The following is a 27,123-nucleotide window of genomic DNA, read 5'->3' as shown; positions in this document are numbered from 1 at the left end:
AATTACCAGTTGTGCATCCATCACCATCTCATGCTGCATTTTGAAAACTAAGATCTTCAAGCAATAGTTGCTATTTAAGAAAGCTTTTTCTCTCCTACTGGTTATTAAAAACAAATTGCAATTCTACTCCCTGTATTATGTGACCTCTGAGCCTCTCAATTATTTATGGGGAAATCTGTGAACTCCATGTGAGGATTTTCTGGCTCTGTCAGTGCATGAGTGGGGTAAAGGTTGGAAAACAGCTGGAATGTTGAAATAAATCCATAGCAAATGAATGGTAATCTACATGGTGTTTATTGTAGATACAGTGAATTATGAAAGCAATTACAGCCTGCTATTTATTTAAATGCTTTTTCTAAACAATATTAAATCATAGCAGCAAATCAGAGCCCCAGTTTGATTTTTGCACGTTTCCTGGTTTGAGTATATAAATATTTAAAGAGTGAAAAAAAACCCCAACTTTGCACTCCACACCAAAATCTTCTACTCAGCAGGAAACCACTTGCAAATGACTGAGGTCAAGAAATATTCAGGGAGGTCTGGGTGAGCACAGGCTCTCCCCTGCAATCCAATGTCTTCAGACCCTCCTGCAATATAGTGGAGCTCATTAAATTTGTTTAAAAGAAAGCAAGCCACTGTTAATTAATGCTAGCATTTATTCTGGCTTTTACTGCCACAGAAACCCATCTGCGTTTCAAGAGAGGGGGAGGAAAAAGCAATAAAAGAAGATCCCAAAGGAGGTGAAGGTCCAGCCCCGGGCTGCTGATGGGAAGAGGGATCACCCAGGGGGTGACGCCACCTCTGCCACCACCTGTGTCACAGCCAGACCTGTGGAACCTGCAGCACTGCTCACAGCGTTTGCTGAACACCTGAGAAATGCCTTGGCCATGGTGATGGGGTTGCTACCTGCAAGCAAAACCTGCCCCAACTTTTCCTGCAGAGGATGGGAAGTGACTCCTGTCGATGGAGCCATTGGGACATGGCCAGCCAAAAACTTGAGGAGGTTCTGCAAAACCTCATCCAGCACCACCTCACCTCTGCTTCTCACCACCTCTCAGCTCACCAGCAGCTGTCTCTGCTTGGTGCTGGGTTTGAGGAAGATGAGGAAGGGCCTGGTGGTGCTGGCCGAAGATGGGACACCTTGAGCCATCAGATGTTCACCTTCTTCCCCTCCAGCGCCTGGTCCCAGCACAGTCAGGAGAGTGACTTCACAAGTGCCCTGTTGCAGGGATGAGCAATAGCAGAGTGGCTTCTCTCTCCATGGGAAATGTTGCCAAGAGCAAGTCAAGTGACTGAAGGGCTGGAAATTGCCTGCTGGAAATCTGGATGTCACTGAGGTCCAGCGATGAGTGAAGGGGAGAACCCACAGGCTTGTGCTCACTTGTTGGCACATTACAGGCCCTGAGCTGACTCTGAAACACTGTCTGGGAGAGGAGAGCTCTTACTGCACTTCTCTTTCCCCTTCCAGCTGGGAACCATCTCAGCTTCTCCCTTCCTGCTCTCTGTTTATCCCTCCCAGCACTGGCAGCACCAAAAGATCCCAAGGCTGGAAAGGAACTCCAGGACTATCTTTTCCATGATTGTGCTTCTCTATCCTTGAAAGATGCTCATCAAATGTCCCCATAACAGCCCCCAGTAGTGGAGAGTCCACCACCTTCCCAGGGTGGACAGCTGGCAAGAATTCTTCCCAGTGGCAAAGCCAAGGTGGTCTTGGCACCACACAGGGACCCTCAAGCATCTTGCAGTCTGTATACTCAGGGACAGAGCTTGGCATTCTCATGACAGCTTGATTTGCTCCTTACTTGGCCTGTGAGCATAGTCCACATCCTTTTCAGATGAATCACTCCCCACTGCTGCTGTCAACCTTGAGCCTAACAGAGAAACCTTGTTTTTTTTCCCCTTGGTAGTTTCTAGCCAAGCGGTGACTCAGCTGTCAGAGGTGAATAACTCTTCATGCTTTGTCTGAACACTCATTAGCCATCCAGAGCCATAAAAAGCTATTTTTCCATAGCTCTCTCTCCACAAGGCTGGATTTCAAAGCAAGAGGGCTGGTCTGAGATTTAGTGGGGAATTCATAAAGGTGCTCAATAGATCTGCAGAGCATAGAAACTTTGTATGGTTCTGGGTCAAATGGCAGAGGGTTTTATCAGCAGGGATTGAGGGTCTGGGCAGAAAAGAGAAGCAGATCCTACCTGCAGCACATAGCAAAGCTTACAGCCACTGCATGGAAATCATTAACAACAAAAATCTGCTACCCCAGGCATTTGCCTGACTCCTATGCCTGCCCTGAGACCTGCTGCTGTTTCATTTCTCTTCTTTTTCTTTCTCTTTCTTTGAAATCTCAGCAGCAAGGATTTCCTCATCTTCTTTTGCTGTGGAAATCACACGAATGGTGACTGAATGATCAGAAGATTCTGAGGATATTTCGTCTCCCAAGGACCTCTGGGCTTTGTGGGAGGTGACAGGTGACCTCTGGTGCACTGGTGATTTTGGTGGGGTCGGACTGACACTGGAACCCTGCAATAAAAAAAAAAAAAGTAGCCAAAATCAGCCTTTGCAGATCCTTGCCCACTATCCCCAACATAGCAAAGCCAGGCAAGGCTTCTGTGGTTTCACCACAAGATCTCTGCTTTGGGATGTCAGCTTGCTGCCAGAGATGCTCCCTGCAAGAGGGGCAGCTGGATTATACCCTGAATGTCTTGAGAAACACAGAGAGGAGCACAGCAGAGCTTTCTCACACCTCCTGCACTAACTCTCATTTTGCTCCTGAAGAATCTGGAGGGGCTGATCTTGGCCAAGCATGGCAGAAGTGCTGCTGTGTGGGAGCACTCCCAGACTGCCCTGTCCTCCTTTAGAGAGGAGCCTTAGAAGCCAGCCCTGTGGATTTGCCTTGGAGAGGGATGTTAGCAGGATCCATTAGTGGGGTCAGTTCCCAACACATGCACTCTTCAGCAAGTGGGCTTGTTGCCACTGCCATGGCCCTTGCTGCCCCTGTTCACTGCTGCAGTTAACTGGTTATGAATTAATGTAAAACAACACATTGTTTGAAGCCTCTTGTGCCTCTGAAGGACTGCAGAAATTCAGCTATGCTTGGCATCAGCCTGGTGTTTACCCAGCCCCAAGGCCACTGCACTCCCTATCAGCTCCTCTTTCCCCTCCCTCTACACATCCAGATGTGATAAGTGTGCATGGTTCCATGTGAGAATAGAAACAACAAGTTCTGCATGGAGACAAAATTTTCCTTACAAGTTTAGTTGAGACAATGGGAAGAAAAAACGTGGGGGGAAAAGGACAGGGCCATTTTCCTTTTCAGATGGTCATGACAAAAGGCAAGGGGTGCAGAGGTGGCAGGGTGGCATTGCCTGCTCTGAGGCCCTCTGCTCCAGCTGCACTGGGAAAGCTTTGAAATGTTGACTGGGCTGTGAGTGCTGCATGCCAGCATCACCCTTATCCTGCCAGCACATCAATTGATTATCTCTGCAGGATGGAAGAGACCTTCATTCATCTGTGGCTACAGCCCAGCTAGAAATTAGACTCAGGCTTAGCACAGGTAGGCAAAATGTCAGTGTACTTCCCTTTTGTGTTGCAAACCAAACCCCTGTGGGCTCTCCAAGGGCCTGTGCAAGATATGGGATCACCCCTTCCTGCCTGCCCATGCCTTGACAGACCCCAGTGTCCTGAGCTCACTGCTTTAAGGCACCTTAACCACTCCAGAGCTGGTGGGGGAGAGCAGACTTGGCATCCAAGGAAGCAAAGCCAAATTGCCACTCTCCCCATGCTGACCTGTGCCTCCTGCATTGCCTTCAGCTCCCTCAGCCTCCAGCGCAGCCTCTCCAGTGGCCCTTTGCCCCCCATCCTCCCTGTGGCAGCCAGGGCAGCCTTGAAGAGCTTCGGGGTGTCAGCTTTTGGGGGGATGATCACAGGATCTCCAGGGCCTCCTTTCTCATCTTTGGGTTTGTCGTTGCTTTTCAGCATTTTCCTGCAGCGCAGAAAGGGAGAGATGATGTCAATCGGAGAACGTGTTCTATTAGCTGGATTTTATAATGCAGAGAAACCAAGCGTTAAAAGGACAAGGATTTTTTTATGTCTTAGGGAGGACGGAATAACAAATCAAGTAATGCCGACAACTAAAAGGAATCTCTCAATAGATTTTTTTAGCGGAGGCACTTTGGCCAGGCTCGCTGCCCAGCTCCACCTGCTTGTAGAGGCGAAGGATCGCCTCCGGAGCCTCCCCAGCCCAGCGACGAGGTCCGGGTGCCCTCTGCCGAGGGACAGCAGCTCCAGCCCGGAGCAGGAGCCACCAGCAGCAGTGGGAACACAGCGCCTGCAGCAGGAGCTTTCCCAGGGCTTCACGCAGGGAGAACTCCCCTGGGATTCTGAAACCCAGGCTCTGCTGGTTTTAGAGCACCACAGGTTAGAAAGCAGCAGCCCGACACGCACTTGGCCTTCTTACGCAGCAGCTTCTGAGACTCTGGGTAATGCACCAGAATCTCGTTCAAGTCCTTCTTCTCCAAAATGAAAAGGTTGGCGAAGCCATGGGCGACGACGTTTGCTGTCCGGCGATTTCCCCCTCCAGCTGCCAGCAAGCTGGGAGAGACAATGCAGGACATCAACACCTCTGTTCACAGGCTCAGAACTTCAAATCTCCTTTTATATGTCTCCACCTCTCTCTTTCATGGCACTCAGAGTTTAATTTTCACTCCTGATGGAATTTATCCTGCACAGTTTTTAAAGAGGGATAAAGGGAAACCTTGCATGGAGCACTACATTAAAAATTATTTGGAGGTTTGAAGGGTTAAATATTGCATTTTACACCAGTCCAGTGTCTGCTAGGCTGTGGGGAGGCAGCAGTACTGCTGTGTTACCAACTGGTACAGGGCTTTCCATGCCCATGAAATGGGTGGGTTAATGACTGGGAGACTATATTTGTGAAACACCTTTTCTTATTAATTTTCCCATTCCTCCATCCATACACTGCTGTTTACCATCACCAGCTCCCCAGGCAGAAGACAACATGATGACAAAAACAGCAGGAAAGCTGTAATTTGTGTATCAGCTGCTGCCCAGTGTTCGTGGCTCTCAATCACAAATATTATTTGGGGTGCTGCTGATCCTTCCACTTCCCACCCTTATCACCCAGAGCCATGAGCTGTATTTCCCTGGCTCCCTGAAAATGCTTCACTCACCTGATTTCTCCAAAGACAGATCCAGCTTTGAGAGTCACCAGCACGGATTTGCCATCGGGTCCCCCCAGCACCTGCACTTGTCCCGCCTGGATAATGTACATCTCACGGCCTATTTCTCCCTGCAGTGAAGAGGGGAGCTGGGTGGGATGCCCCCATGACCACACTGCCCTCTCCAAGCTCCCAAAATGTCTTGATGGTGCTCACTCCTGAGCATTCTTATCTAAGCATCCCAAAGACTCTGACAGTCTGTTCCCTGTTCTGCTTTTCAGGGCTGCAGCAGAAGAGGTCAGTCTTTGTACAAGACCAGCTGCAACTGAGGGTATTTTTGCCCCAAATTCCGTCCCTGTGAAGGGGTTCACCAGGGTGATGGCCAGACCTGGCTTTCCCTGTGCCATGACTCCCAAACATCTCATTACCTTCTTGCACACGTAGTCATTGGGCAGGTAGACCACCGATCTGAGCCTCTTCAGCATGTCGAAGATCATCTGTCTGTCACAGCCCTGAGCCCAAACAGAGCCAAAACATGGCAGCATTAGTCTGTGCTGGCTGGCAGGCTCTGTCAGCCAGGGCCTGTGCTGCAGAGGGTACCTGGAAAAGAGCCACTTTGCTCACGATGTTGTAGTTCACGTCGATGGCGATGTCCAGCCGCATCTTGTCCGGCAGCTGCACCAGCAGCTCTGACTCATCTGTGAGACAAAGCAGAAACCTGGCTGCTTCCAACACTTGATCCTAGAGTGTGTCCTTCATGTGGCAGTGGGAAAGCAGGCCACGTTCTGGTGGCAGAGAGCAGGAGCCAGCTCACACACAAGGTCTCCTCCAGCCTCTGTGGGTCTAAATTGAAGTGTGATGGAAAACCACCCTTTGCATTAGCCCTGCCCTGATGGCTCTCAGAAACTGAGACTAAGTCAGCATTTTTCTTGGTCAGGAGGGTGGGCACAGAGCTCCTGGTCCTGCCTGATGACTTTCTGGTTGGGTGAGCTGGTGGCTTTGCTGCTGGACATGTGGCATGTGGGACACTGGAGTCAGTGTGCTGTGAGTGATGCTGGGTCACCAAAGTGCTGTGACCCAGTGGCAGCCTGTAAACCCTATAGGTGGGCAAACAAACCCCTGCACTGAAGAGCAAAATAAGTCCCCCTCCACCCCCAAACCATAGTGCTATTTGACAGTGATGTTTCAGCTCTGCAAAGCAACCACAGTAAAACATGAGATACAAGAGATACCCTGGATCTCACCTAGCATGCCTTGAGAGTGCCATGTGTACTCATACCACGTCTTCACCCTGTTCTGAACAGCTTTGGGGATCTTGTAGAAGTTCATGTATTTAATGGTGCTGTCCATGCAGCTCCGATAGTAAGTTTGCCCTGCAGTAGCAGCTCCGACTACATCTCTCATCTGAAAGGAAGAGGTGAAAGAGAAGTTTTAGTTGCTGTCACTTGTCCATCAGCAGCTTAAGTGTGTAAGCCAAGCCCTAACAGCATCTGCCAAATCCTTTTGTCTTGCACCAATGCTCAGCAGGTCCCCCCATGAGGAAAACAAACCTGGAGATGCAAACCTGTGGATCAACCCCACCAAAAACCATCCCCACTTGAGGCTGGGAACTCCTCACAGCCCTCACTCACCTGCCCAATCATGACAGAGAAAGCAAAGACTCCTGTGAAGTAGTTCAGCAGCTGGAAGACAATCTCAAACAGTGTCTTGGGGTCTGGCAGCCCCCCGATGGTGATGAGGGTTTTCACTGCCCAGTAGTAGCAGCGGATGTAGCTGGGAGGAGAAGAGGAGGCAGCTCTGAAGGCATTTCTGGTGTGAAGTGCCGTAAACCAGCAACACATTTTCAGCAGCATTTAGAATTTTAGAAATCATCCGGGGAAAAAATGGGTTTGTGAGCAAATTGTTGGCATGGGACTTAGGAGATGCCAAGTGAATTCCTGATTCCCAGGTCTTGGGCATTCCCTTCGGTGTTATATTTACCCCTGGAGATAGATACAGGTACATATATCATACAGAATAATTCTATAGCAGCAGCATTAACACAGGTGTGGGCATTCAGCTTGTGAGCCAAGGACTCTGCCTGTGGCATCCATCATTACAACACAGTGGACATTTAACACATCATCACAGCAGGCTGTGCTGTGTGAGATCCCCCAGCCCTGGCTTGTACCTGTTTCCTTCCCCATCATAGACCCAGGTGGTGGAGCCCAGTCCTTCATAGGCCGAGGCCCAGTAGTAGAGGCAGGAGTTCACATGCAGACTGTACAGTAAGTAGGCAGTGGTGCGAATCACTCTGCAAAAAACCCAGGAGAGAGCAGGAAGGGAGATGATCGATCTGGAGAAAGATGTCAGGTCCCCCCTGTGTCAGTAGGAGCCTTGAAGTGATGGCCATGCAGGTCCTGGCAATGCAGGAATCACAGAGCACCCCAACCCTGCTGCAGCTTCCCTCAGCCCTGCAGCTCCAGAACTGCCAGAAAAAGCAGTTTATCTGCTGATGGCTCCTCTTCACTGCCTGCACCCTTGTCAGGGACCCACAACAGGTGCACACTGAAGGGAACCTTCCTCCCCAGTGGCAAACAGCAATTCCATGCTCCCTCCTTCCCTCATCCCCCTCACCTGTAGATGTATGCCTTGGTCAGGATAGCCTCCAGGCGGTTGTTGAACTCGAAGAAGGCCATGTACTAGGCGAAGAAGGAGAGCTGCATGTTCCAGGTTCCCCATTGGGAGAGTCACCTCATAAAACCCCTATGCCCCTCCGTTTCCCTCCTGCAGCCCCTCTGCAGCATGGACTGCTACAGACAGATTGTCTCCATCTATAAATGCCTTTCTAGTCAAACGTGAGTGTGGTTTAGGATTGAAATTAACTTTTTGACCAAGAGCCCTGCAAAGCCTTTGGGACAAAACTTCCCTCCATTTTATAAACCTCTTGTCATCATCAGCGAGCCCAACCAGCCATAGCTCACCCCAGCCAGCACAGGACTCCTCCACGTCCATGGCAGCTGCTGTTGTGTCTGATTCTGTAAGCTCTGACTCACCTTCAGACAGCGAGGGAAGCGCAGCAGGGGGTTCACACCAACTTTGAAGTAGAAGAAATCCAGGGGCAGGAGGCACAGCACATCCATCTGAAACCCACACAGGGAGGAACCTCTGTGGGGATTTGCAGGAGCACTGGGGTGGGGCTGCAGCCATGAGGCAAAATAAAGATCCAGATGAATAAAGAAAATTATGACAAACCTTAAAGCGCTGTGATCGCAGGTAGTTCTCTTTCATGGCCTTTTTATCAGTCTGGCAACAGGAAGAAGAGAAAGAGAAATATTGGTTATTGCTTAGGAAAAGGAAATTCAGGGCCAACATGGGCAAGCCTGGCTTTCCTGCTCTTCACCACAACAGGGAAGATGCTCCCTTTGTGCCTGGAAAGGGGAGTAGAGCTAGAGGAGAAGGCCAGCCTGTGTGCCATCTTGCCATCCTACCTTGGGACATCCTGTGTTGATTTTGCATCCCAGAAAAACACAGCACAGTGCCAGCACCACAAAACTCAGGATCTGCAGGAGAAACCTGCCTGTCTGAGCATCTGCATGGCCACAGGAAGGCTGTATCCTCAAGGTGTGGTTTTTCACAGCTTATTTAATTGGATATGGAAATGAAATCAAGGCTTTCCCTTATCTCAGGCATGTGATCTGTGTGCTTAGGTTGCAATTGCTAGTGCATCCTGCCTGGCATGCTCCTGAAAATTAACCCCAGAGTTTGTTACACCCATGCCCAAGGTTGGCAGCCAGGCTGTGCCAGGGCCAGTCAATGAGCACCTCACCACAGGCAGAGCCACCCCATGGGCATCCCTACCCAGGAGCAGGGCTAGCACAGATCACACAGTTTCTAGATGGGATGGTACTGATTTTATAGAAAAGAATGGTGTGTTTGGCAGACAAAGAGGCTGCTGGTTTATCCACTCTGTGTCAGGAGAGACACTTGTGGTTTCTGAGAGTGAACAGAACCCTGATGGCCAGGGCTGTGCTGGGAGAGCTTGGAGAGCTCTCGGGGTGATGGGGATGGGAGGTCCCCTCAGCTGGTCCCCCAGGTGGGATGCAGTGCCCTGCCACTCACTATGATGTCTCCCCCCTGCACAAACTGCAGCCGGGTCTGAAAGACGACGATGTCCAGCAGATAAATGAGGTCACAGAGATAATCCACCAGCAGCCAGTAGTGGATGTTTGCTGGAGTCTGGTAGGGGAAAGCCCAGCGGACAGGGATCAACCAGCAGTTCCAGTTCCAGGCCATGACAACAAAGAAGAGCCACAGCACGTACATCAGATCTGCACAGAGGGAACAGCACCATGATCAGACAGGCAGATGTCCCTCCTCTCTGAGAATCCACTACACAAAGGGGTTTTCATCCCCTTACCTGCCCTGGGCACAGCAGGAAAACCTGCAGGAAGTCTCTTGGTGATGGTGATTAATTGCAGATGAGCCAAGCTCTAGCACAGAGTGAACACTCCTGGTCACAGAGCACACTGTGCTTTATCAGAAAGCGTCTTCTAACTTTGCTCATTCAGCTATATTTGCTTTTGCTTTGCTCCCACAACACCAACTTCTCAGTTTTGCTTTTTCTCCTGCAGCCATGCTGAACTGGTGGCTGGCTGCCTGAGCCCAGGGGCTTCCAAAGGACTGGGGAATATGGAAGACTAAGGAAAGAGCTGGGCTCATGTGGGGTGGCCACAAAGCAGTGGATTTTTCTTTTGTGATTTTTTTTTTTTGGGGTAGCCACACCACAGGGAAAGCAGAATGCCAAGTCATGTTCCTGACAGCCACAGCTGCAAGCATTTAGGAAAGCTTGGGCCTTGTAGGGGAATGTAAAATTCTGGGCTTTGGTGAAAACTAAGTTGATTCTTGCTTAATTCTCCTCTCCTCTTTACACCTCCTCCCCTCCTCACCCTCTCTCCCCCAGTCCCACCAGCTTGTCTCCAGCCCAGGCAGTGCTCCATCACTCACTGGTGAGGGGGTCGATGCTGCTGGGGAACTGGTAGCTTTTCAGGCGGTCCAGCCAGGGCCGGCGTTTGAACGTGCAGCACAGCATCTCACAGTAGTGGTCATCCCCCGAAGGCTTGTCCCCCTCCAGGTCCCCTCCTGGGGCAGACACTGGTGCTGCCACAGCTGCTGGCTTGGTGGGAGCTGGGAGAGGCCACACAGTTATTTTAAAGGGTAGAAAAAAATCTTACAGCAATTTGGTTTAATGTCTTTAAATTGTTAATAAAGCAGCTGTCTCCTAGAAAACACAGCATGCGTGGGGACCCACTGGGGAAACACTCCCAGCCCCACCTGAACTCACATGCCACAGGGCTCTCCTCATCTGAGGTGACATCAGGGTCAATCAGCTTCTCCTTCGCCTTCTCGGTCCTCTCCTTGAAGAGCCTCACCAGCTCCTGGAGCCGGCTGCTGACGATGGCACTGCTCAGGCTCGTGGCTGAGCCGATGCGCTCAGGCAGGCTGTGGGGAGACCAGCAGGCATTTCATGCAGGTAGGAAAGCCCCAGGGCAGGTTTAGAAGGGACCTTGAAGCTCATCTCATTCCAACCTCCCTGCCATGGGAGGGACACCTTCCAGTAGATGAGATTGCTCCAAGCCATGTCCAACCTGGCCCTGAACCATGACCCAACCATGACCCCTTCTTTAACCTACAGCACCTGAATTAGGATTTACCTGTATTTATTTGGGCACTGTGTAATGGAAAGAACACAAAGTGGCATGACTCCCTCTCCTTTGGTATCGCAGCACTTCTAGGATCTTTGCTATTCCCACCTGAGCCCCAGGATGTGAACCCAGGGGAGATGATGCAGAACTCAGCTGATGCAGAGTTCCTGGTCCCATTACATACCTTTCCCTCTGCTCTTCATCCCAGCCCCATACTCGGGTGGGGCTCTGGCTCTCCAGCCCCTTGTCCAGAGCATCCTGTGAGAGCAGTCGCTTCCTCCTGCAGACACAAACACAGAGACTGAGGATTGGCTCTTCTCCCTCCTCCTCCCCTTCCTTCCCCCACGTGTGACCTGCTTTTTGTTCCTTCTTCTCCTACTAGGGTCAGTTTCCCCTAATTTTTGATATTGCCTGGAGTAAATGGGAGTAAACCCTCCTGCTCCTTTGCTGCAAAGCTCTGTTTCTCCCTGGGCACTGCCGAGCTCCGCAGACACACAGCCCCCTGGCCCATTTTGCAACCCAATTTGGGTACCTGGCAAGATGCACAGAGGGCAGGATCACCCTGTGCTTGTCCCCAGTGCCACAGCTTCACATCACTGCACTTCAAGAGGCAGGCAAGGAAAGTCAATGCCAGCAATACCTAAAGTTGTGTCCTAACCAGCTGGTGGCTCCCTTTGGCACAGATGGGTTTCTCAGATGGCTTCCTTACATGTGGGCAAACAAGGTGTCAGAAGGGAAGGTGGATATGAAGATAGCAGTCCCAGCAAAAATCTGGACTGGTTTGCAAACCTGCAGCCAAGTCCAGAACTGTAACTGTGATGGAGAAATGGTCTTCTGCCACCACAACTGCTGATCCCACTGGCCATGGCACAAAATGTCTTGGTGCTGTGTGAGGAGCAGGAGCAAGCAGGATGCTGAGGGAGGTCATCCTACCATCACAAATCTCCCAGGGAAAGCCAGATGTTGTGAACCCACCACCTTCAGCCTTGCTGGCTCTCAGGTGTGTCCTGCTGGGAGGCAGAGCAGGTGAACAAGACTGATGAACCTTCATTTCCCAAGTGCACGGCACAGGGGTGGAGGGAAACCACCAACCCTGCTCTTAAAGTGCTCTCAGATGTGGATGGAGGTGTTCCCAAAACCACATTTGGAAAAATAGTTGTGCCAAGGTCCATATTGTTGTTAGGACAACATCCATTGCCTCTCACCAGTCTCCAGCTGCCCTTCCCCTGCCTCTGTCCCCTCAGGGTCCCCTCAGGGTCCCACATTGCCCCACTGGCCTGTCCTCATCCCTGAGCAAGCCCAGATGCCTGCACTGGCAGCCCCTTGCTCTGTAAGGGGACCCTGCAGCACCACCCACCCTCACCTTCCCCTGAGCAGCCAGCTGGGATGGAAGGATCTGGCACAGCCTGAACATTGCTCTGGTTTGTCACCCTTGCAATGGTGCAGGCAGAGGCCACAGGCACTAGAACATGTGGGATGCATAGGGTCCCTGCCCATATGGCATCAGCCAGAGTGTCCTGGTATTTATCTGCAGGAGTTTGTTTCCAGGCTCCAATTAGATGTGTCACTCATTTGCAATGAGTCTTTTATGACTGTCTAGACCATGTCAACTCTAATCCTTCACAGACCCCTGCAGGAAATAACTCAAGACTGTGGCCAGTAGAAGGGACTTAAGGATAACTGGGTGATTGCTCAATGCAGAGTTTTGTCCTCTTCCTCTGGAAACACCAGCAGGAGATGAGCATTTCCCTTCTGGTTCACAATAATTAAATTTTATTTCTTTATGTAGGAGAACAGGAGTTCCTTGCTTTTAAAAATACCCAGCTCTACCAAAGGACCTCCAGCATTGTTTTGAGACACTCCCTGGAGACCCAGCAGAAAGGTTTATATGCTCACATGTGTAACTGCAAATATGTTTAATGCTGTCAGTATTTTCACTGCAGGTATTTCACATGGAGCCTTGGGCTCTACTCTCCCAGTTTAAACAGCTGTTCAACAGACTGGATTGTGGACATTTTTACTATTTTTTTTGCTCCTCCAGGAGCTTGTTTACTAAAAGATCCAAACTATTAGGTGAAAATGACTACAGGACCTAGTTTTCAGCACAGAGAAAAAAAAACACTTTAGTTGTCATTTTAATCTTCTGCAAGAGTGACTCTCAAGAAAACCTAATGCTACAACAGAAAAAAATCCATCAGCTTCCTCCAGCCTAAATTTTAAAGCTCAGTTTTAATCCTCATTCTCTCTAAACATAGAATCACTGAATGATCTGGGTTGGAAGGGACCTTAAAAGACCATTAAGTCCAGCTCCCTGCCATGGGCAAGGATACCTTCCAACCAGAGCAGGTTGCCCAAAGCCCCATCCAACCTGTTCTGGAGCACTTTGAGGGGTAGGGTTTCCAACACTCCTCTGCAAGCACAAACCCAGGGGAAAGATGCTGCAAAGCCTTGCAGCAAAAATACAAGAAGAAAATTGTTTATTATGATGAAGGCCCATATCCAGCACATAGACCCTCTGTGCTCTGAATTTGGGAACAGACATGTGGACAATAGACAAATGGGATCTGACTGTGGCCTGGGGATCAACCCATCTCCAGGACACACAGACAGGGCTGTCCCTGAACCCAAAAAGCTTCAAACAAAATGTAACCATTTAATTTAAAAATGCAAACGAGGCAAGGCTTTCACCATCTCCTCTGCTGTGCACTGGGGTGACACCCGCTGCACACACATCACTGTCCAAATCTGCTGGAAATGGGCAGCTCCACATGGTTGCAAAAGTTTTCCTGTCCTGGCAGCCTCAGGGGGAGCCAGGGACTGCAGAGCCATACCTGGGGGATGCTGTGCAGGGCACTGCCAGCAGGTTGGGAGCGCCGGCAGCGGGCAGAGGTACTTGGGTACCCTGGTTCTCCACAGCATCGCCTGCGCTGTCCACATCCTTGATCTCCACCGTGGGGTAATTACCTGCTCCTCGGGGAAGGACAATAATGGCAGGTGAGGGGGTGCAGGGCCCCACCTGCAGCTGGGGTGGCTCCCCAGACCCCGTCGCTGTCCCCAGGTCATGCATCATGTTGGAAGGACTCTCCTTTTCCTTCTGTTCCCTTCTTGCCTGGCACTGCTTTCTCCTAAAGCATTTGGAGCACTTCTTAATCTTTTTTTTTGCCCAATTTTTAATACTTTAAGAACTGCCATCTGCTTCCCTTCTGCTTGCCCAGCTTGCAGTGATTGCAGCTACTCCATGTGAGTGTTGGGTTCCCGTGGTTTGGAAAACAATGGAGATTAGGATTCCCAGCTGCAGGTACTATGCAGGAACCCAGGATTTCCAGGAGCAAACCTGCCTCCCAGGGTGTAGAAATTCTCCTGGTTCTTCTGAATGTAAGCCTATGGACCATGACAGCTTTGAATCACATAGTGTTTGCTTTTCATGTGGAGTAAGGCACTATTGAAATAGGGATTTATGGCTTCTTTCTTTTGCAGAGGTAATAGCTGCTTCCTGCCACAGGCAAGGTTGGAAGCAGGAAGGTTGGATGTTTATAGTGGGCAAAGAAAGATACCAGTTGTCCAAAGGAGAAATGGCACTGGAGGTTACCTTGGCTGGACCCCACAGTCGCTTGGCTGCGAAGTGTGGTCTCTTTGCTTAGCTGTTTTACAAAATACAATGAATTCCTGCAGGATTTCTTCTGTGGGAGGTTTTCACACACCTGAAGGACCCCATGCACCCCCTCCTGCTTCACGCTGATGTGGAACTAGTGGACCAGAATATGGCTTGATTAAATCCCTGAGAAAAGGCCTGTTTGGGTTGTAGAGTTAAAATCCTGTTGCACATAAGGAAAAGCAGCAGAATTTGGCTTGTTGGTTAAAAACAAAGCAAAGCGAAGCTGCAGAAAAGGCAGAAAGCCATGAACAGCAAACCTCCACCTTCCTCTCCTCTCGGAATGAGCAGGTTTCACAAATGCTGGAGAGAAAAGTGTGTGTGCAGTGATATTGCACCCTCTGCCTGCAGGTCCTTCAGCAGAGCTTTTCTGAGCAGCTCTAAACACACAGCATTTGCAAACGCACTTTAGGCTTAGCTAAAAAGGCACATAGTGATGAGGCAGAAGCAGAAAAACACATGGATTTTTTTTTTCCCCAGCCTCTGTGCTGCAACATGAAGCGTGCTTTTATTTTTTTTAATTCTTTCCCACCCCCAAAAAGCAACAAAAAAGCAACTACTCCAGGAATCCCCCCGCGCCCCTCTAACTACGCAAGGCCATTGTCAAAGCCAACACTTCTAATACCTAATGGGGATTGCTCCTCAGTGCAAAAATTGGGGTTGACAACTCCAGCCTTTGGCTTGCTGGCGACAAGGACAGGGGTGCAGGTGGCAGCGGTGGCTCGGTAGCTGGGGACATTGGGGAGCTGCTCTAGAGCCCCGCGGCCAGGAGGGGAGGAATCCCTGCCAGCCAGCGGCTTGTCATGCACCAGCCGGTCTAGCTCGACGTCCTGGGCCCGCCTGGCCATGCTGCTAGCAGCCTGCTAGGTGCTTCAAGCAAAGGACAAGGCATCTGAAGCTGCAATAGAACACAGAGGGGTGTGAGACAGCAGGTTGTGTCTGGCAGAAACGCGGGGCTGGCAGGGTTTGGGGCTGGCGGGGTTTGGGGCTGCCCGCTGCTCGCTGGGGCTGGTGGCACAGGCTGCTGTGGTGGGCATCCTGCCACATGTTTGTCATGGAGCTGGGGGGTGTTAAGGGTTGGAAGGGACCTTAAAGGTCATGTCCCATGGGCAGGGACATCTCCCACTAGACCAGGTGGCTCAAGGCCTTATCCAGCCTGGCTTTGAGCACTGCCAGGGTTGGGGTATCCACAGCCTCCCTGGGCAACTTGTTCCAGTATCTCACCACCCTCACAGTGAAGAATTTCTTCCTAAAAGTGTAACCTACATCTCCCCTCTTTCAATTTGTACTTGTTACTCCTTGTCCTACCACTACAGTTCCTGACAAATGAGCATTTTCTAGCATCACTGCCCCTCTGCAAGGGCTGCAAGTCAGAGAATCTCAGGGATCAGGGCAAGCCATTCCCTGTGCAACTTCCCAATATCAGTGGAGTTATGCCAGGATCTACCTTTGCTCACTGCAATGGGAGCTCAGCACCTAATTTTCCTTACCAACCCATTGCTTAAAAAGTTGTATTAAAATGTGCTTTTTGCCACTAGTTATTTCCCAAATGGAGAAAAGTGGTAGAGAAAGTACTTTTTATCCCTGTACATTCTCCAGCTGAAGGAGCAACTCTTATTTCACACCAGGGATTGCTTAATTGCTTAATCAACAGGACTCAGCACTGTACCTCCAGACAATGCCAGCATTGCCATCGTGCTGTGCCCACAGGATGCTTTACCCCAGTGGAAAGCCCTGACTGCCCATGCAGGCCCACACTGCAGAAAACTCAGCTGCCTGCACCCTGACAGCAGGAGAGGAGAAGCTGGATTCTCCCCCCACCAGGTGCTGCATCCCCTGCTTCACTGCATCCCAGTTTGGCACCATAATGCTACAGGTTATACCTTCAGCATTGGTTTCAGCAGCTTCAGCTGTCTCCTCTTCCACCTTCAAAATGAAAAGAGCCATTTTAAGGAGAAAAAGCCTTGCCCTGTCAGTAAAACAGCAGATTTTGCAGCTTGACTGGATGCCTTATATCCCTCCTACTTGCCAGACTCATTCAGTGCCCACTTTGTAGGGTGAAAGGAGCCCTCCCTCCATCCACAGCTACTGCTGCTGGCTCAGCTTCAGGGATGGGCACATCTTGGTGGCAAACATGGCCAGTGCCCAGCCCAGTCTGCTCCTTCCAGGGCACTGCATCCCTTCAGAGAAGCTCTGAGCCCCCAACACTCGCTGGGCAGCAAAAGCTCATTGCAGACCCAAACCCAAGCAGGGAGCGATGCTGTACCTGGACAGGAGCACCTTCAAGTTTACTTATCTCAGCTTCTTCCAGCTGCTCAGCCCTGAGGTTCTCCTCGGCAAGGCAGGCTTCATCCACACCCTTATCAGCAGGGAGACAAGGTGGCTGCAGCAGGGGTCTGGAGGGGAGAGAAGAAATACTGACTGGGAGACCTGGTGAGAGATGCATAACAAAGCAGAACATTGCATGTGCAAAAGCAAAAATTGCAGAAGGAGAAAGATCCAGGCAGAATGTTTCTCCTCCTGTGCGTAATCATTTCTCATATAATTAAAATTGGACAAATGAAAAGCTGAAGCCTAATTTCCAGGCAAGGCTTTCCCACAAGCTCTATTCAAATCCCACGTTTGCCTGTGCACGACACCAGCAGGACCCATAATTGCTTCAGCAGCAAGTACAGATCTCAGCTCCACCATTCTGACAAAGGGGCTCTCCAGATTGATTTTATTGTTTTAATATAACTTCATAACTGAAAAAAAAAAGCACCTCACATGTTGCTCTGTGCATTTATCTTTTGATTTTCTCTTTCCTGCCAAGAAATGCAAAGCAGGGATTTGGGATAATGAGAAGAATTTTAAGACAGCTAAATGCATGAAAATCTTTGTTTTGTTATTTTTAATAATTTCTACCCTTAATTTTTTTTTTAATTATGCTCCCTCCAAATGCAATTACAAATCTTCTCATCCTAAACTACAAAACCTGTTGGTCTCTCTCTCTTTTTTCCAATAAACGAACACATTGAAAGATGGAGTAGCATCTCATTCACCCCACAACTGAAGCTCAAGTTTCTATAATGAAGCTCCAGGAACAGATTTTGATGAAACACAAACATATGGGTTTGACACTGAGTAATCATGTGTTTTCAGCTTCTTCCTGAAAATCTAGCTACTTTAGAGGAATTAGCAGAGAATAATATTGTAGTGCGAGGTAATAAATCCTTAAATGTTTATCTCTTGCAAAATCAGAGCAAACTATGAAACTAAGCAGAAAGATATCTCTCAGTACTATCCAGACCAAAGTCATAACCTGCCACAGCTGACAGGAACTCAGCTATTTTCTACAACAGCAAAAAACCATAAAATTGTACCTACTTGTCCGAAGCAGCATTTGCAGACACAACACATAATCCTGTCTCTACAGTCAGCTCTGCGACACTCAAAATAATCCCAAGTGCCCAGAATTAATGGAAATGGTTTAAATAGCATGGAGCATCTCCCGTGCTCTCCCCTCCCAAGAAGGCACAAGAGGCTGCGGTTGCTACGGGCGGCAGCGATGGAGACGAAGCTTGTGTCACCAGGAGACACTCGCCTGTCACCAGGTGCCGCGTCAGCAGCGAGCCCTGGGGTGAGCCGGGTTGCCAAAGCATCCCTCCCGCTCGCCCATCTCTCCCCAGCACACCGAGGCGCCTGCCAGGCTGGGAGCTCTGCTCTGCCGTGGGTGTTTCAGCCTCTTCAGCTTGTGAACGCAGGAGACCTTTTTTTTTTTTTAAACAAAAGCTGCAATCACGCTCATTTCCAACAAAGCCATAAAGGCATCGGGAGCCACTCACTCTGCACTCTCCTCCTTCTCCTCTTTCTTATCTTCCTCTTTCCTCTTTTCCTCTTTCTTCTTCTTCTCTTTTTTCCTCTCTTTCTCTTTCTTCTTCTTCTCCTCTTTCTTCCTCTCCTCCTCTTTTTTCCTCTTCTCCTCTTTCTTCCGCTCCTCCTCTTTCTTCCTCTTCTCCTCTTTCTTCCTCTCCTCCTCCTCCTGTTTTTCCCTCTCCTCCTCCTCCTTCTTCCTCTCCTCTTCCTCTTTTTTCCTCTCCTCCTCCTCTTTCTTCTTCTCCTCCTCCTCTTTCTCCTCCTCCTCCTCCTCTTTTTTCCTCTCCTCCTCCTGTTTTTTCCTCTCCTCCTCCTCCTCCTCCTCGTGTTTTTTCCTCTCCTCCTCCTCCTCTTTTTCCCTCTCCTCCTCCTCCTGTTTTTCCCTCTCCTCCTCCTCCTGTTTTTTCCTCTCCTCCTCCTCTTTTTTCCTCTCCTCCTCCTCCTCCTGTTTTTTCCTCTCCTCCTCCTTCTCCTCTTTTTCCCTCTCCTCCTCCTCCTGTTTTTTCCTCTCCTCCTCCTCCTGTTTTTTCCTCTCCTCCTCCTCCTGTTTTTCCCTCTCCTCCTCCTCCTGTTTTTCCCTCTCCTCCTCCTTCTTCCTCTCCTCTTCCTCTTTTTTCCTCTCCTCCTCCTCCTGTTTCTTCCTCTCCTCCTCCTTCTTCCTCTCTTCCTCCTGTTTTTTCCTCTCCTCCTCCTCCTCTTTCTTGCTCTCCTCTTCCTCTTTTTCCCTGTCCTCCTCCTCCTCCTCTTTCTTCCTCTCCTCTTCCTTCTCCTCCTCCTCCTCTTTCTTTTCCTCTTCCTCCTTCTCCTTGGTAGTGTTTGGGGAGCCCAGCCCTAGCCTGGAAAGGAGAAACTCATTAGGTAAAATCTACCAAGTATATCTGAGCCTCACACGAGCAGCCCTGCCAGTCTCCCCAAAACCTTTTGGCCAAAATGTCTCCTTCCATCTCCCAGCCAACCTCCTGGCAGGATGAACACTCGGCCAAATCAGGCATATGCTGTTTCACTGCCTTTTAGTGTCTAAACTCCAACCAGGAAGAATGGGAGAAAGTTTGGGAATGCAAAACCAAAGTACTTGAGCCTTCAGATCCTCCTTGCTGCATGGGAAGAGGATGTGCTTTGGGGTCGTTAGTTGCTGATTTGACCAAAACCTCCCTGTTGATGAAATCCAACCCCCAGGACAGGCCATGCTTGCAGCCCACAGCTTCTCAGGTTTGTGTACTAAGGGAAAAAATATCTGAAAAATACTTTTATAGCAGTGTTTTCTGGCTGAGCACAAAAGAGCTCTGCTGAGCCAGCGTGGCTCAGGGCATGGTTTGTGCTTAGTGAAGTTGTGCATCACCCATGTGGGAGGCAGGAACCGCTCTGCTCATCCAGGTGTGCTGGGCTTGGGGAGCTTTTTGGGGTGCTCAGCAACCCTTTGTGAGTGTGCATGGACACCTCTCAACCCCTGCTGCAACACAGCTCACTCCTGGCTCTGAACACACTGCCCAGCCCTCATCAGCAGGGGTTTCTTTTGGGAGAAGGAATGGAGAATTATACAGAGACAACAACCATTTCTGAGTGTCATTACACCACAACTGCTGGGAATGAGGTCCAAGCCCTCTTGCCTGGGGGCCAAAATCTACTTAGAGGAGCCTAAGCAGAGCTTCCCTCCCCTGTTCTTTGCAGGGCACTGTGAGCATTGCTCTGAGAGCTCTGCCACAGCCTGCCCTAACCAAAACCGAGACACCAGGAGGCTTTTGCTCAAACACCTTTTGGATCCTACTGAGGGATGCCCCCTTTTTGGAAACAGGCAATTCAGCCACCAGCTCCACTGCCAGCACTTGCAAGGACAGCTGCCCAGGGACTGGTTCATCCCCTCCCATGGCCACCACCCTAGTGACTGGAGAGCACACAGACCTGCCCATCAATAGCATCTCCCTTCCCCTACCTGTTTTCTTCTTCCTGAGGTTCCTCCTGTATGGTGGGAAGAGAGCAAGCATCTGCCTCCAGCTCGGCCTGGTGACCCCAGGCTGTCATCTCACATGTGGCTTCGTTAATCTGGTCTTCATCCATCTCCTGCAGGATGGGATGGGTCTCCTCCTGCTCCCCAGGGGCTATATGAACTGAAACAGGAATGGGGAAAGGGAGGTGATCAAGTGACTAGCACATTCTCGAGAGGCCAGGGCAGATCCCAGGTTTCCTCTGCTCGATGGGGCAGTGCTGGAGGAGCTCTCAGTCTGCACAGAGCTGGGCAACCCCACTGCTGCTTCACAGCTGCATTGGGCCCCTTTGCTAGAAGGAGGAAGAAAATTCACCATTTTGTGCCAAGCACAGCCACACTGTGAAGCCCTTGAGCAGCCTGGTCTAGTGGAAAATGTCCCTGCCCATAGCAGGGAGTTGGAACTGGCTAAGCTCTAAGGTCCCTTCCAACCCCAACCATCCTGGGATTCTATGGAAGCCATAACCCTCTGCACACAGACTGCTGGTTTCTCTGCACATGTAGCCACCCCTACCAGCAGTGACCTGACCCATCTCCAGGCCACATTTTGTCTCTCCTTGCAACCTGGAAGAGCCCAAAGCCTTTCCCCTTGTGAATCCCCAGTGAAGTGCTGTCCTAGCACATCCCAAGGGCCCTGGGTCTGCAAGACCCAACTCAGAGCCCACACTCTCTCTCACAGCACTTGAACACCATGTCCTGTCCTCTCCAAATGCTCCCCCAGGCACAGTATAGGAAAGTTCCCACACCCCTTGTCACTTCGCAGCACCACTGGGGCAAAAACCATAGCAGGTTACTGGGGAGCTGTAAATCAGCTACAGAGTGAGGAGTCTGACCCATGATGAGCCCTCTCCATATCCCAGGGGTGCCCATCCAGAGAAACAGGAGGAGGAAGCACATCCGCTTACTGTAAAACCAGTTTATTTTGAGGTCTGCCTGACAGCAAAACTTACATGGCCACAGCAAAGCTAATAGGAAATGTGCAAATTGAACTACAGAAAGGCAGGAAACCTCCACACAATCAGATCTGTGCTGTATTTACCCACCCCATGATGTACACAATGCCTTTAAGCCTGTTCTTTCTGGATGTCTGTTAACTAAAACATGGGACAGCAATAGGGAGATGCCTTTTAAAACACACCATGACTTTTGGATACATTATATGAAAATAAGGTAAATACTAAAACTGTGTCCTGGCAGAAGGAGGATTCATTATAAACACAGGAGATGGATCTCAGGGTGGTCTCTTGGCTCACAACTCATTGTTACAGTTGCCTAGATGGTCCTAAAGAGATGGAACAGTGGGAGATCCTAACCTGGCCTGTCAATACATCAGGGGGCTTATGCAAAATATGGAAAATTACTTTTTACCAAGGTCTGCAGTGACAGGACAAGGTTTTAGACTGAAAGAGGGGACATTCATACTGGACATAAGGAAGAAATAGTGCACTGTGGCTGCCTCATCCCTGGAAGTGTTCAAGGCCAGGTTGGATGGGGCTTGGAACAACCTCATCTAATGAAATGTGTCCTTGCCCATGACAGGGGAGTTGGACCAGATCATCTTCAAAGGTCCCTGACAACCCAAACCAGCCTGTGATTCCAAGCTCTGTACCAAAACCTGGGCTGTAGGGGCTCTCACCCCACTGAGCCCAGTGTGCCTGCACTGGCCATGGCTGCCCTCACACCTCTGGGCTGGACACAGCCTTGGAATCCATTCCCTGCCAGACATTCCTGCTGCTGCTGTTAGTGCTGCATCCATGGAGCTGTGACCTTGGGAGGGAGCAGCAGTAATTGGGGGTAAGGAGAGTTTGGGGTAAGTTCCCTTAGAAGAAGAGCCCGGGCAAAGATTTTTAACCATTAACTCCTACTTATTCACCTAGACTTTAATCTCACCCACCTGATTTGCTGCTGCAAATCAGAGCCCTTTCCACTTGTTGGGAGAAAACACTCAGTTATGGAAGAAAAGCAATAAGGAGCTGACAAGAGCTTCAAGAGGTTTATAACATTACACCTCGGAGGCAGAAGCTGACTCAAAGCAGCCTGGAGATTTCAGCTGGAAGTCTTGGGGTGAATACTTAGATGTTGTGGGGGCATTGAGAGGGCTGGAGTGCTGGGAGACTGCAGCAAGAGGCTTTCTGCTACTTTCTGCCACCAACGTGTCCTGTGTGATGCTTTTCTACCATCCTATAAATTATATCTCCCATCTCATAGACATCATCCTGCAAAACCAATAGCTCCAATTCCCAGAGCAAAGAGGGAGCCAAGTGGGACAGCCCTGGGACTGGGGACAGGCCAGCATCCCTGTGACAGCCTTGGGTCCCCACTGGCCCAGCAGGGAAGGAGCTAGAGACCATTTGCAGATTCCCCTTTGCTTTTTCTCCCCAGCTGTGCTTTCTCCTCAGGCTGGTCTCATTTGGGTGTGGGAAGGGCTGGTTTGCCACGGTCTTCGTTTTCCGTTTGTTTCAGAGGCGCTAAGCCCCTTTGCCCCCTGAAACAAAAGGAGAAGGAAAACATTAATGAGCGTGCTGGCTGTTTGGTGCCAGGGCAGATCTCTTGCTTGACCCAATCACTCCTTTCCTTGGGCAGCTTAAGTGACCTGGAGATGCCTCAAGGCACCAAAGCCAGCTGGGCACCAAGGCTGTGCCCACCCAGCTCATGCAGCAGCACCCCTGGCTTTGCCTCTTTCCGAGGTCCACAGCAGTACACACATCTCCAGTTTGTACAAACACACGAGGAAATGCCTTCCCCCGGGGTTTTCCTCTCTGAGGTTCTGCCAAGGGGCTGTTGGCCTGGTGGGAACAACTTCCCAGCATATCCCCGAGGGTGTGCAGCTTCCGTGTGCCTCAGCAGGTTGCTGCTGCCATCAGTAGCTCCCACAGCCCAACCAGCCCCTCCTTTCAAGGGACAGCACTTGCACAGGGGTGTGTGTAAGCCTGCCCAGACCATCCACAGAGGCAGCTGTGGCTCTGCATTTGGCTGGTGTGGGGAGCCAAGCCCATCTGCCTGCAGAGCTGGGCGCTTGATCCCCTGCACAGGCAAGCAGCAGTGTGATCTCTGCAAGTTTTCCCACAACCATGCAGACTCATATGTAAGACATTTAATCCCAGCATTTTGTTTTCCTGGGGTACCTTCCTAGACATCTCACACCAGGCTTGGCAAACACCGAATGAGGGCAAGAAAGCAGCAGATTTGAATTCTCTTGCAATTCTTTGATCAAATCCCTCCAGCACAGATCAGGACAGACCTCAATATCAGCACTAACCTCAAAACCTGGGACCTGAGGATGTGGGATGCTGACACTCCCTCAGCCTGAGATTTACCAAGCCCATGCCACAACAGCTCCCTCTTTTCAAGCATCAACAACCTCCCACTGTTTCCCTGGGGGATTCCAGGGGCTCCCCAGCTGGCACCCAGGGCAGACCAGGGGATAAAAAATGCCAGTGACCCTTCTTCCCAATAACCTTTCTGACAAGCTTCGCAATCAAACCGTCATGACGAGATGGAGCCATCACTTACTTTGTTCCACAGGACTTGAGGTTGCTGTGGCCACTCCCTGTGAAGAAGAAAAGGGAACTATGAGACATTGTGCATTTTCAGCAACCCTAAATTTTTACCCTCAGTGCCCCATTTTCAGTAAAGATGGCCCTTTTACCCTAAATCCCCCACTCTTGTAGCAAGTTGGATGGCTTGGCCATGAGCACTGGCATCCCCACACTCAGTGGTACAAGGCAGGGGTACATCAGTGAGTTTGCCTGGGGGCCAGGGAAGGAAAGGAGAGCTTTGAAAAGATGCTGCTGCTTCTCCTTAGAGATGAGCCCGCACTTGGGTGAGAGGCCAGAGCCTGGACATCACCCAGTGCTGTGCAGAAGGGCAAGGAAACAGTAAAGAAAGCACATGCTATGGGATCTCATGCTGCTTGGAAGCAAATCCTGGTTTCATAAGCTAAGCAGGTCATGGGGTCTTGTTCTCTTGAAGGAACTTGGTCACAGCCCAAACCACAGCAGATCCCAGAACTGATCTAGTGGCATCTGCACAGCAGGGGATGCCCTGCTTCCCAGTGACATGGTGTTCCCATGCTCTTTCCCTGTCCATCAGACAGCATACCTGTGTGTCCTGCTTCTCCCTCATCACTGGCTGCGGCATCACCTTCTCCAGCCCCTGGACAAACCAGGTGAACATCCTGGCAACAAGAAGCCACTGTTAGAACTGTCAGCCAGAGCCTTTGCTCCCACATCAGCCATCCCTCTGGCCACCAGAGCCGGGCAGAAAGTGTCACTGTGGTTACCTGCTGCCATCCACAGCCACGGACTGAGGGGTGACGGCGGTCCCCGTCTCTGGCTGCCCCTTGGCTGCTGCTGGGGTGCTCTTTGTGGCTGAAGTGCTGGATTTTGGCTGTGTCTGGGTTTTAGTACCTTTTGTGCCTGCTCAGGTTTATTCGAAAGAAGGAGAAGGATAGGCAATGCAGCAGTCAAAAATGGTTGGGAAGCGGAGCAAGCCTGGAAGGGTCACCTCCCGCAGAGGGACAGGGCTCGGGGGCTTCCCTGGCAGCTTCGCCCCGGGGACCCAACCCGGGATGAGGTCATGGGCAATTTGGGGACGGAAGTGGTGCAGGGGCGGTGCCGTGATGGGGGTCCTGTGTCCCCAGCCTCCCGGCACAGTGGGAATCCTGGGCATGGAGACGAGGGGCAGTGCCAGCAGCGGTGGCTGCCCACAGCCAGGCTCTGCGGGGCGCCCAGGGGAGAGGGATCAGATTGCTCACCTTCCACCGCGCCTTCGCTCTTCTGCTCCTTCGGCTCTGGCTGCAGAGGGATAGAAGGACGTGGCAAAGCACTAACTGCGGCCTCAGGCCACCCCAGGTGGACACGTCCCCCGCCGCGAGGGGACCCACATGCTCAGCTGCACACACCCCCCGGTGTGCTTTCAGCGCCATTTCCCTGACAACAACCATCAAACCCAGACCCCAGCGGGTCAGTCCCAAATGAAGGGTCCTTCCTGCATGCAGCCAGGTTGAGGAACACTGGGACAGCACCCACAGGTCTATTTTAGCCCTGCTGAATTCCCGTGGGGCTTTCCTCCCCAAGGTCCCACCTGGGGTGTGCAGGAAGATGAAGCTCGCCCCACTCTCATCTCTACCTGGTAGCCCTCCCGTCTTCCCGAGCTGGGCAGTGCTCACCTCCGTTTTTTTCATCCCCTCTGGCTGCGGCACAATCTTCTCGAAGCCCTGTGACAGCCAGCTGAGCACCCGCTTTCCTGCCCTGCGGGAAGAGCACCGCGCTCGGGGAGCTCATCCTGCGCCCTCCTGCCCTCCCGCATCCCCCAGCCTCGCCGGGCACCCACCACTGCTCCACGCCAGCCTCCGGCTCGGCCTCGGAGACATCCTCCTCGGCATCGAAGGGGGTTATCTCTGCAAGGAGAGCGCTGCTGTGGGCATGGGCAATCTGCACTGCGGGGAGCTTCGGGTCCCCCCGGCAGCCAGCGCAAGGGGACAAGAGTGCCGGCATCACCAGGCAGGGAGGTAGGATGTGAGAGTCCCAGGGTGCTGCAAACTACAAACTGCCAGCGCTCCTTACCCAGACCATCTTCTTCCTCATCTCCAATGATCTGGACCTCTGTCTGAAAAGCCAAACAGACTGTCTGAAAAACTGACAGTCAGGAGGGGGATCATCCTGCTGAGTGGGGAGGGGAACCTGCCCTTTCCCCAGGGATGGATGAAGGCAGAAACCCACACAGGGCAGGTTTAGTGCTCCCAGTTTGCACTGGGAGAGCGATAAGAAGGAAAAAAAAAAAAAAAGAAAAGGTAAAAAGAGGTAGAAGCTCAAATACACCAAACCATTGCCCAGATCTGTCTCCTACCTGATCAGCAATGTCGATGCTCGTCTCGAAGCTCTTCCCAAGCGCCTGCAGCCCTGGGGCTGGGGCTGGCTGGGGAATCATCTTCTCCAGCCCATAGGAGAGCCAGGAGAGCACACTGCTCCCCACACTGCCAGGGAAGGGTGTGAGTCAAGCTGTGAACGCCATCCAAGGCATCCAGCCCCCAAGAAAAAGCAAAATCCCAAGCAAATCATGTTGCACACTGAAGGCTGCATGAGCCGTACCTCTCAAACACAGAACTTGTGTCCTCAGAGACTGCAAAGGCTACTTTCTTTTCCGTTTCTTCAATGGCAGCAGAGGGAAAAAAGCAAGCTCCAATCACCACTCTGGCAGTCCCCCGGATGCCAAGCAGGAGTGGGACAGGCAGGTAGAGGAACACTGGTGTGCAGCCTGAGCCAGCACGGAGCTTACCCTCAGTGCATGCCCTGTCAGCAGCATCCGTGGGGCCACCAGCCTTTCCTGTTGGTGCCTTCAGGGCAAAAGGCAGAACGTGTCAGAGAGCAAGGCACAGGGGGCACTGTCCCTGTTCAAAGGTGGCTGCAAACCCCAGGGATTCCCCACCCTTCCTGCTGCTTCCCAGCAGCTCAGAGTGGGGATGCATCCTGGCCCCCATCCCTCCTGGGGATGCTGTGGAGCATTCCTGGGTGCTGCGGTGCTGGGCACGGGTGCATAGGCACCAGGCATCTCTCATGGTGTCCCCTTTACCCCCCAAAATGTCTCCCTGCTCACCTTAACTGGCTCCTGCACAGGGGTGTCCCCTGTCACATGGGGCACCGGGGGCTGGGGAACCACGCGGTCGATCCAGCCCATCATCCCGCTGGCTGCGGGCAGTGCCGAAGGGTCTCCAGCCGGCAGGAGGCCAGCAGCAGGGGTGCACACTCCCCAGGGAATACCGGCTGTACCAGCTGC

General features: G+C 51.3%; 1 protein-coding gene across 1 annotated transcript; it reads right to left on the bottom strand.

Annotated features, from left to right (window-relative positions):
* Nucleotides 1-271: 271 nt before the first annotated feature.
* On the bottom strand, nucleotides 272-27,071 carry CNGB1 (cyclic nucleotide gated channel subunit beta 1). Its single transcript, XM_085071501.1, has 32 exons — nucleotides 26,944-27,071; nucleotides 26,626-26,683; nucleotides 26,439-26,496; nucleotides 26,197-26,323; nucleotides 25,914-25,956; nucleotides 25,681-25,747; nucleotides 25,517-25,598; nucleotides 25,103-25,142; nucleotides 24,629-24,764; nucleotides 24,448-24,523; nucleotides 23,860-23,896; nucleotides 20,296-20,470; nucleotides 18,335-19,201; nucleotides 16,777-16,906; nucleotides 16,394-16,436; nucleotides 13,690-13,822; nucleotides 11,043-11,138; nucleotides 10,498-10,655; nucleotides 10,161-10,340; nucleotides 9,276-9,484; nucleotides 8,409-8,459; nucleotides 8,210-8,296; nucleotides 7,791-7,855; nucleotides 7,345-7,467; nucleotides 6,806-6,947; nucleotides 6,419-6,578; nucleotides 5,775-5,872; nucleotides 5,603-5,686; nucleotides 5,187-5,305; nucleotides 4,441-4,587; nucleotides 3,784-3,979; nucleotides 272-2,517 (listed from the first exon to the last, which is right to left on the bottom strand). The coding sequence occupies exons 1-32, from the start codon at nucleotides 27,025-27,027 to the stop codon at nucleotides 2,305-2,307; spliced, it is 4,284 nt and encodes a 1,427-aa protein (XP_084927627.1). The 5' UTR covers nucleotides 27,028-27,071; the 3' UTR covers nucleotides 272-2,304.
* Between the last annotated feature and the right edge of the window lie 52 nt (nucleotides 27,072-27,123).

This window comes from Lichenostomus cassidix, chromosome 11 (assembly GCF_008360975.1).
Source record: "Lichenostomus cassidix isolate B80296 chromosome 11, HeHo_3.0, whole genome shotgun sequence".
Taxonomy (NCBI): Eukaryota; Metazoa; Chordata; class Aves; order Passeriformes; family Meliphagidae; genus Lichenostomus; species Lichenostomus cassidix.
This window is presented reverse-complemented; position numbering and strand designations above follow the sequence as displayed.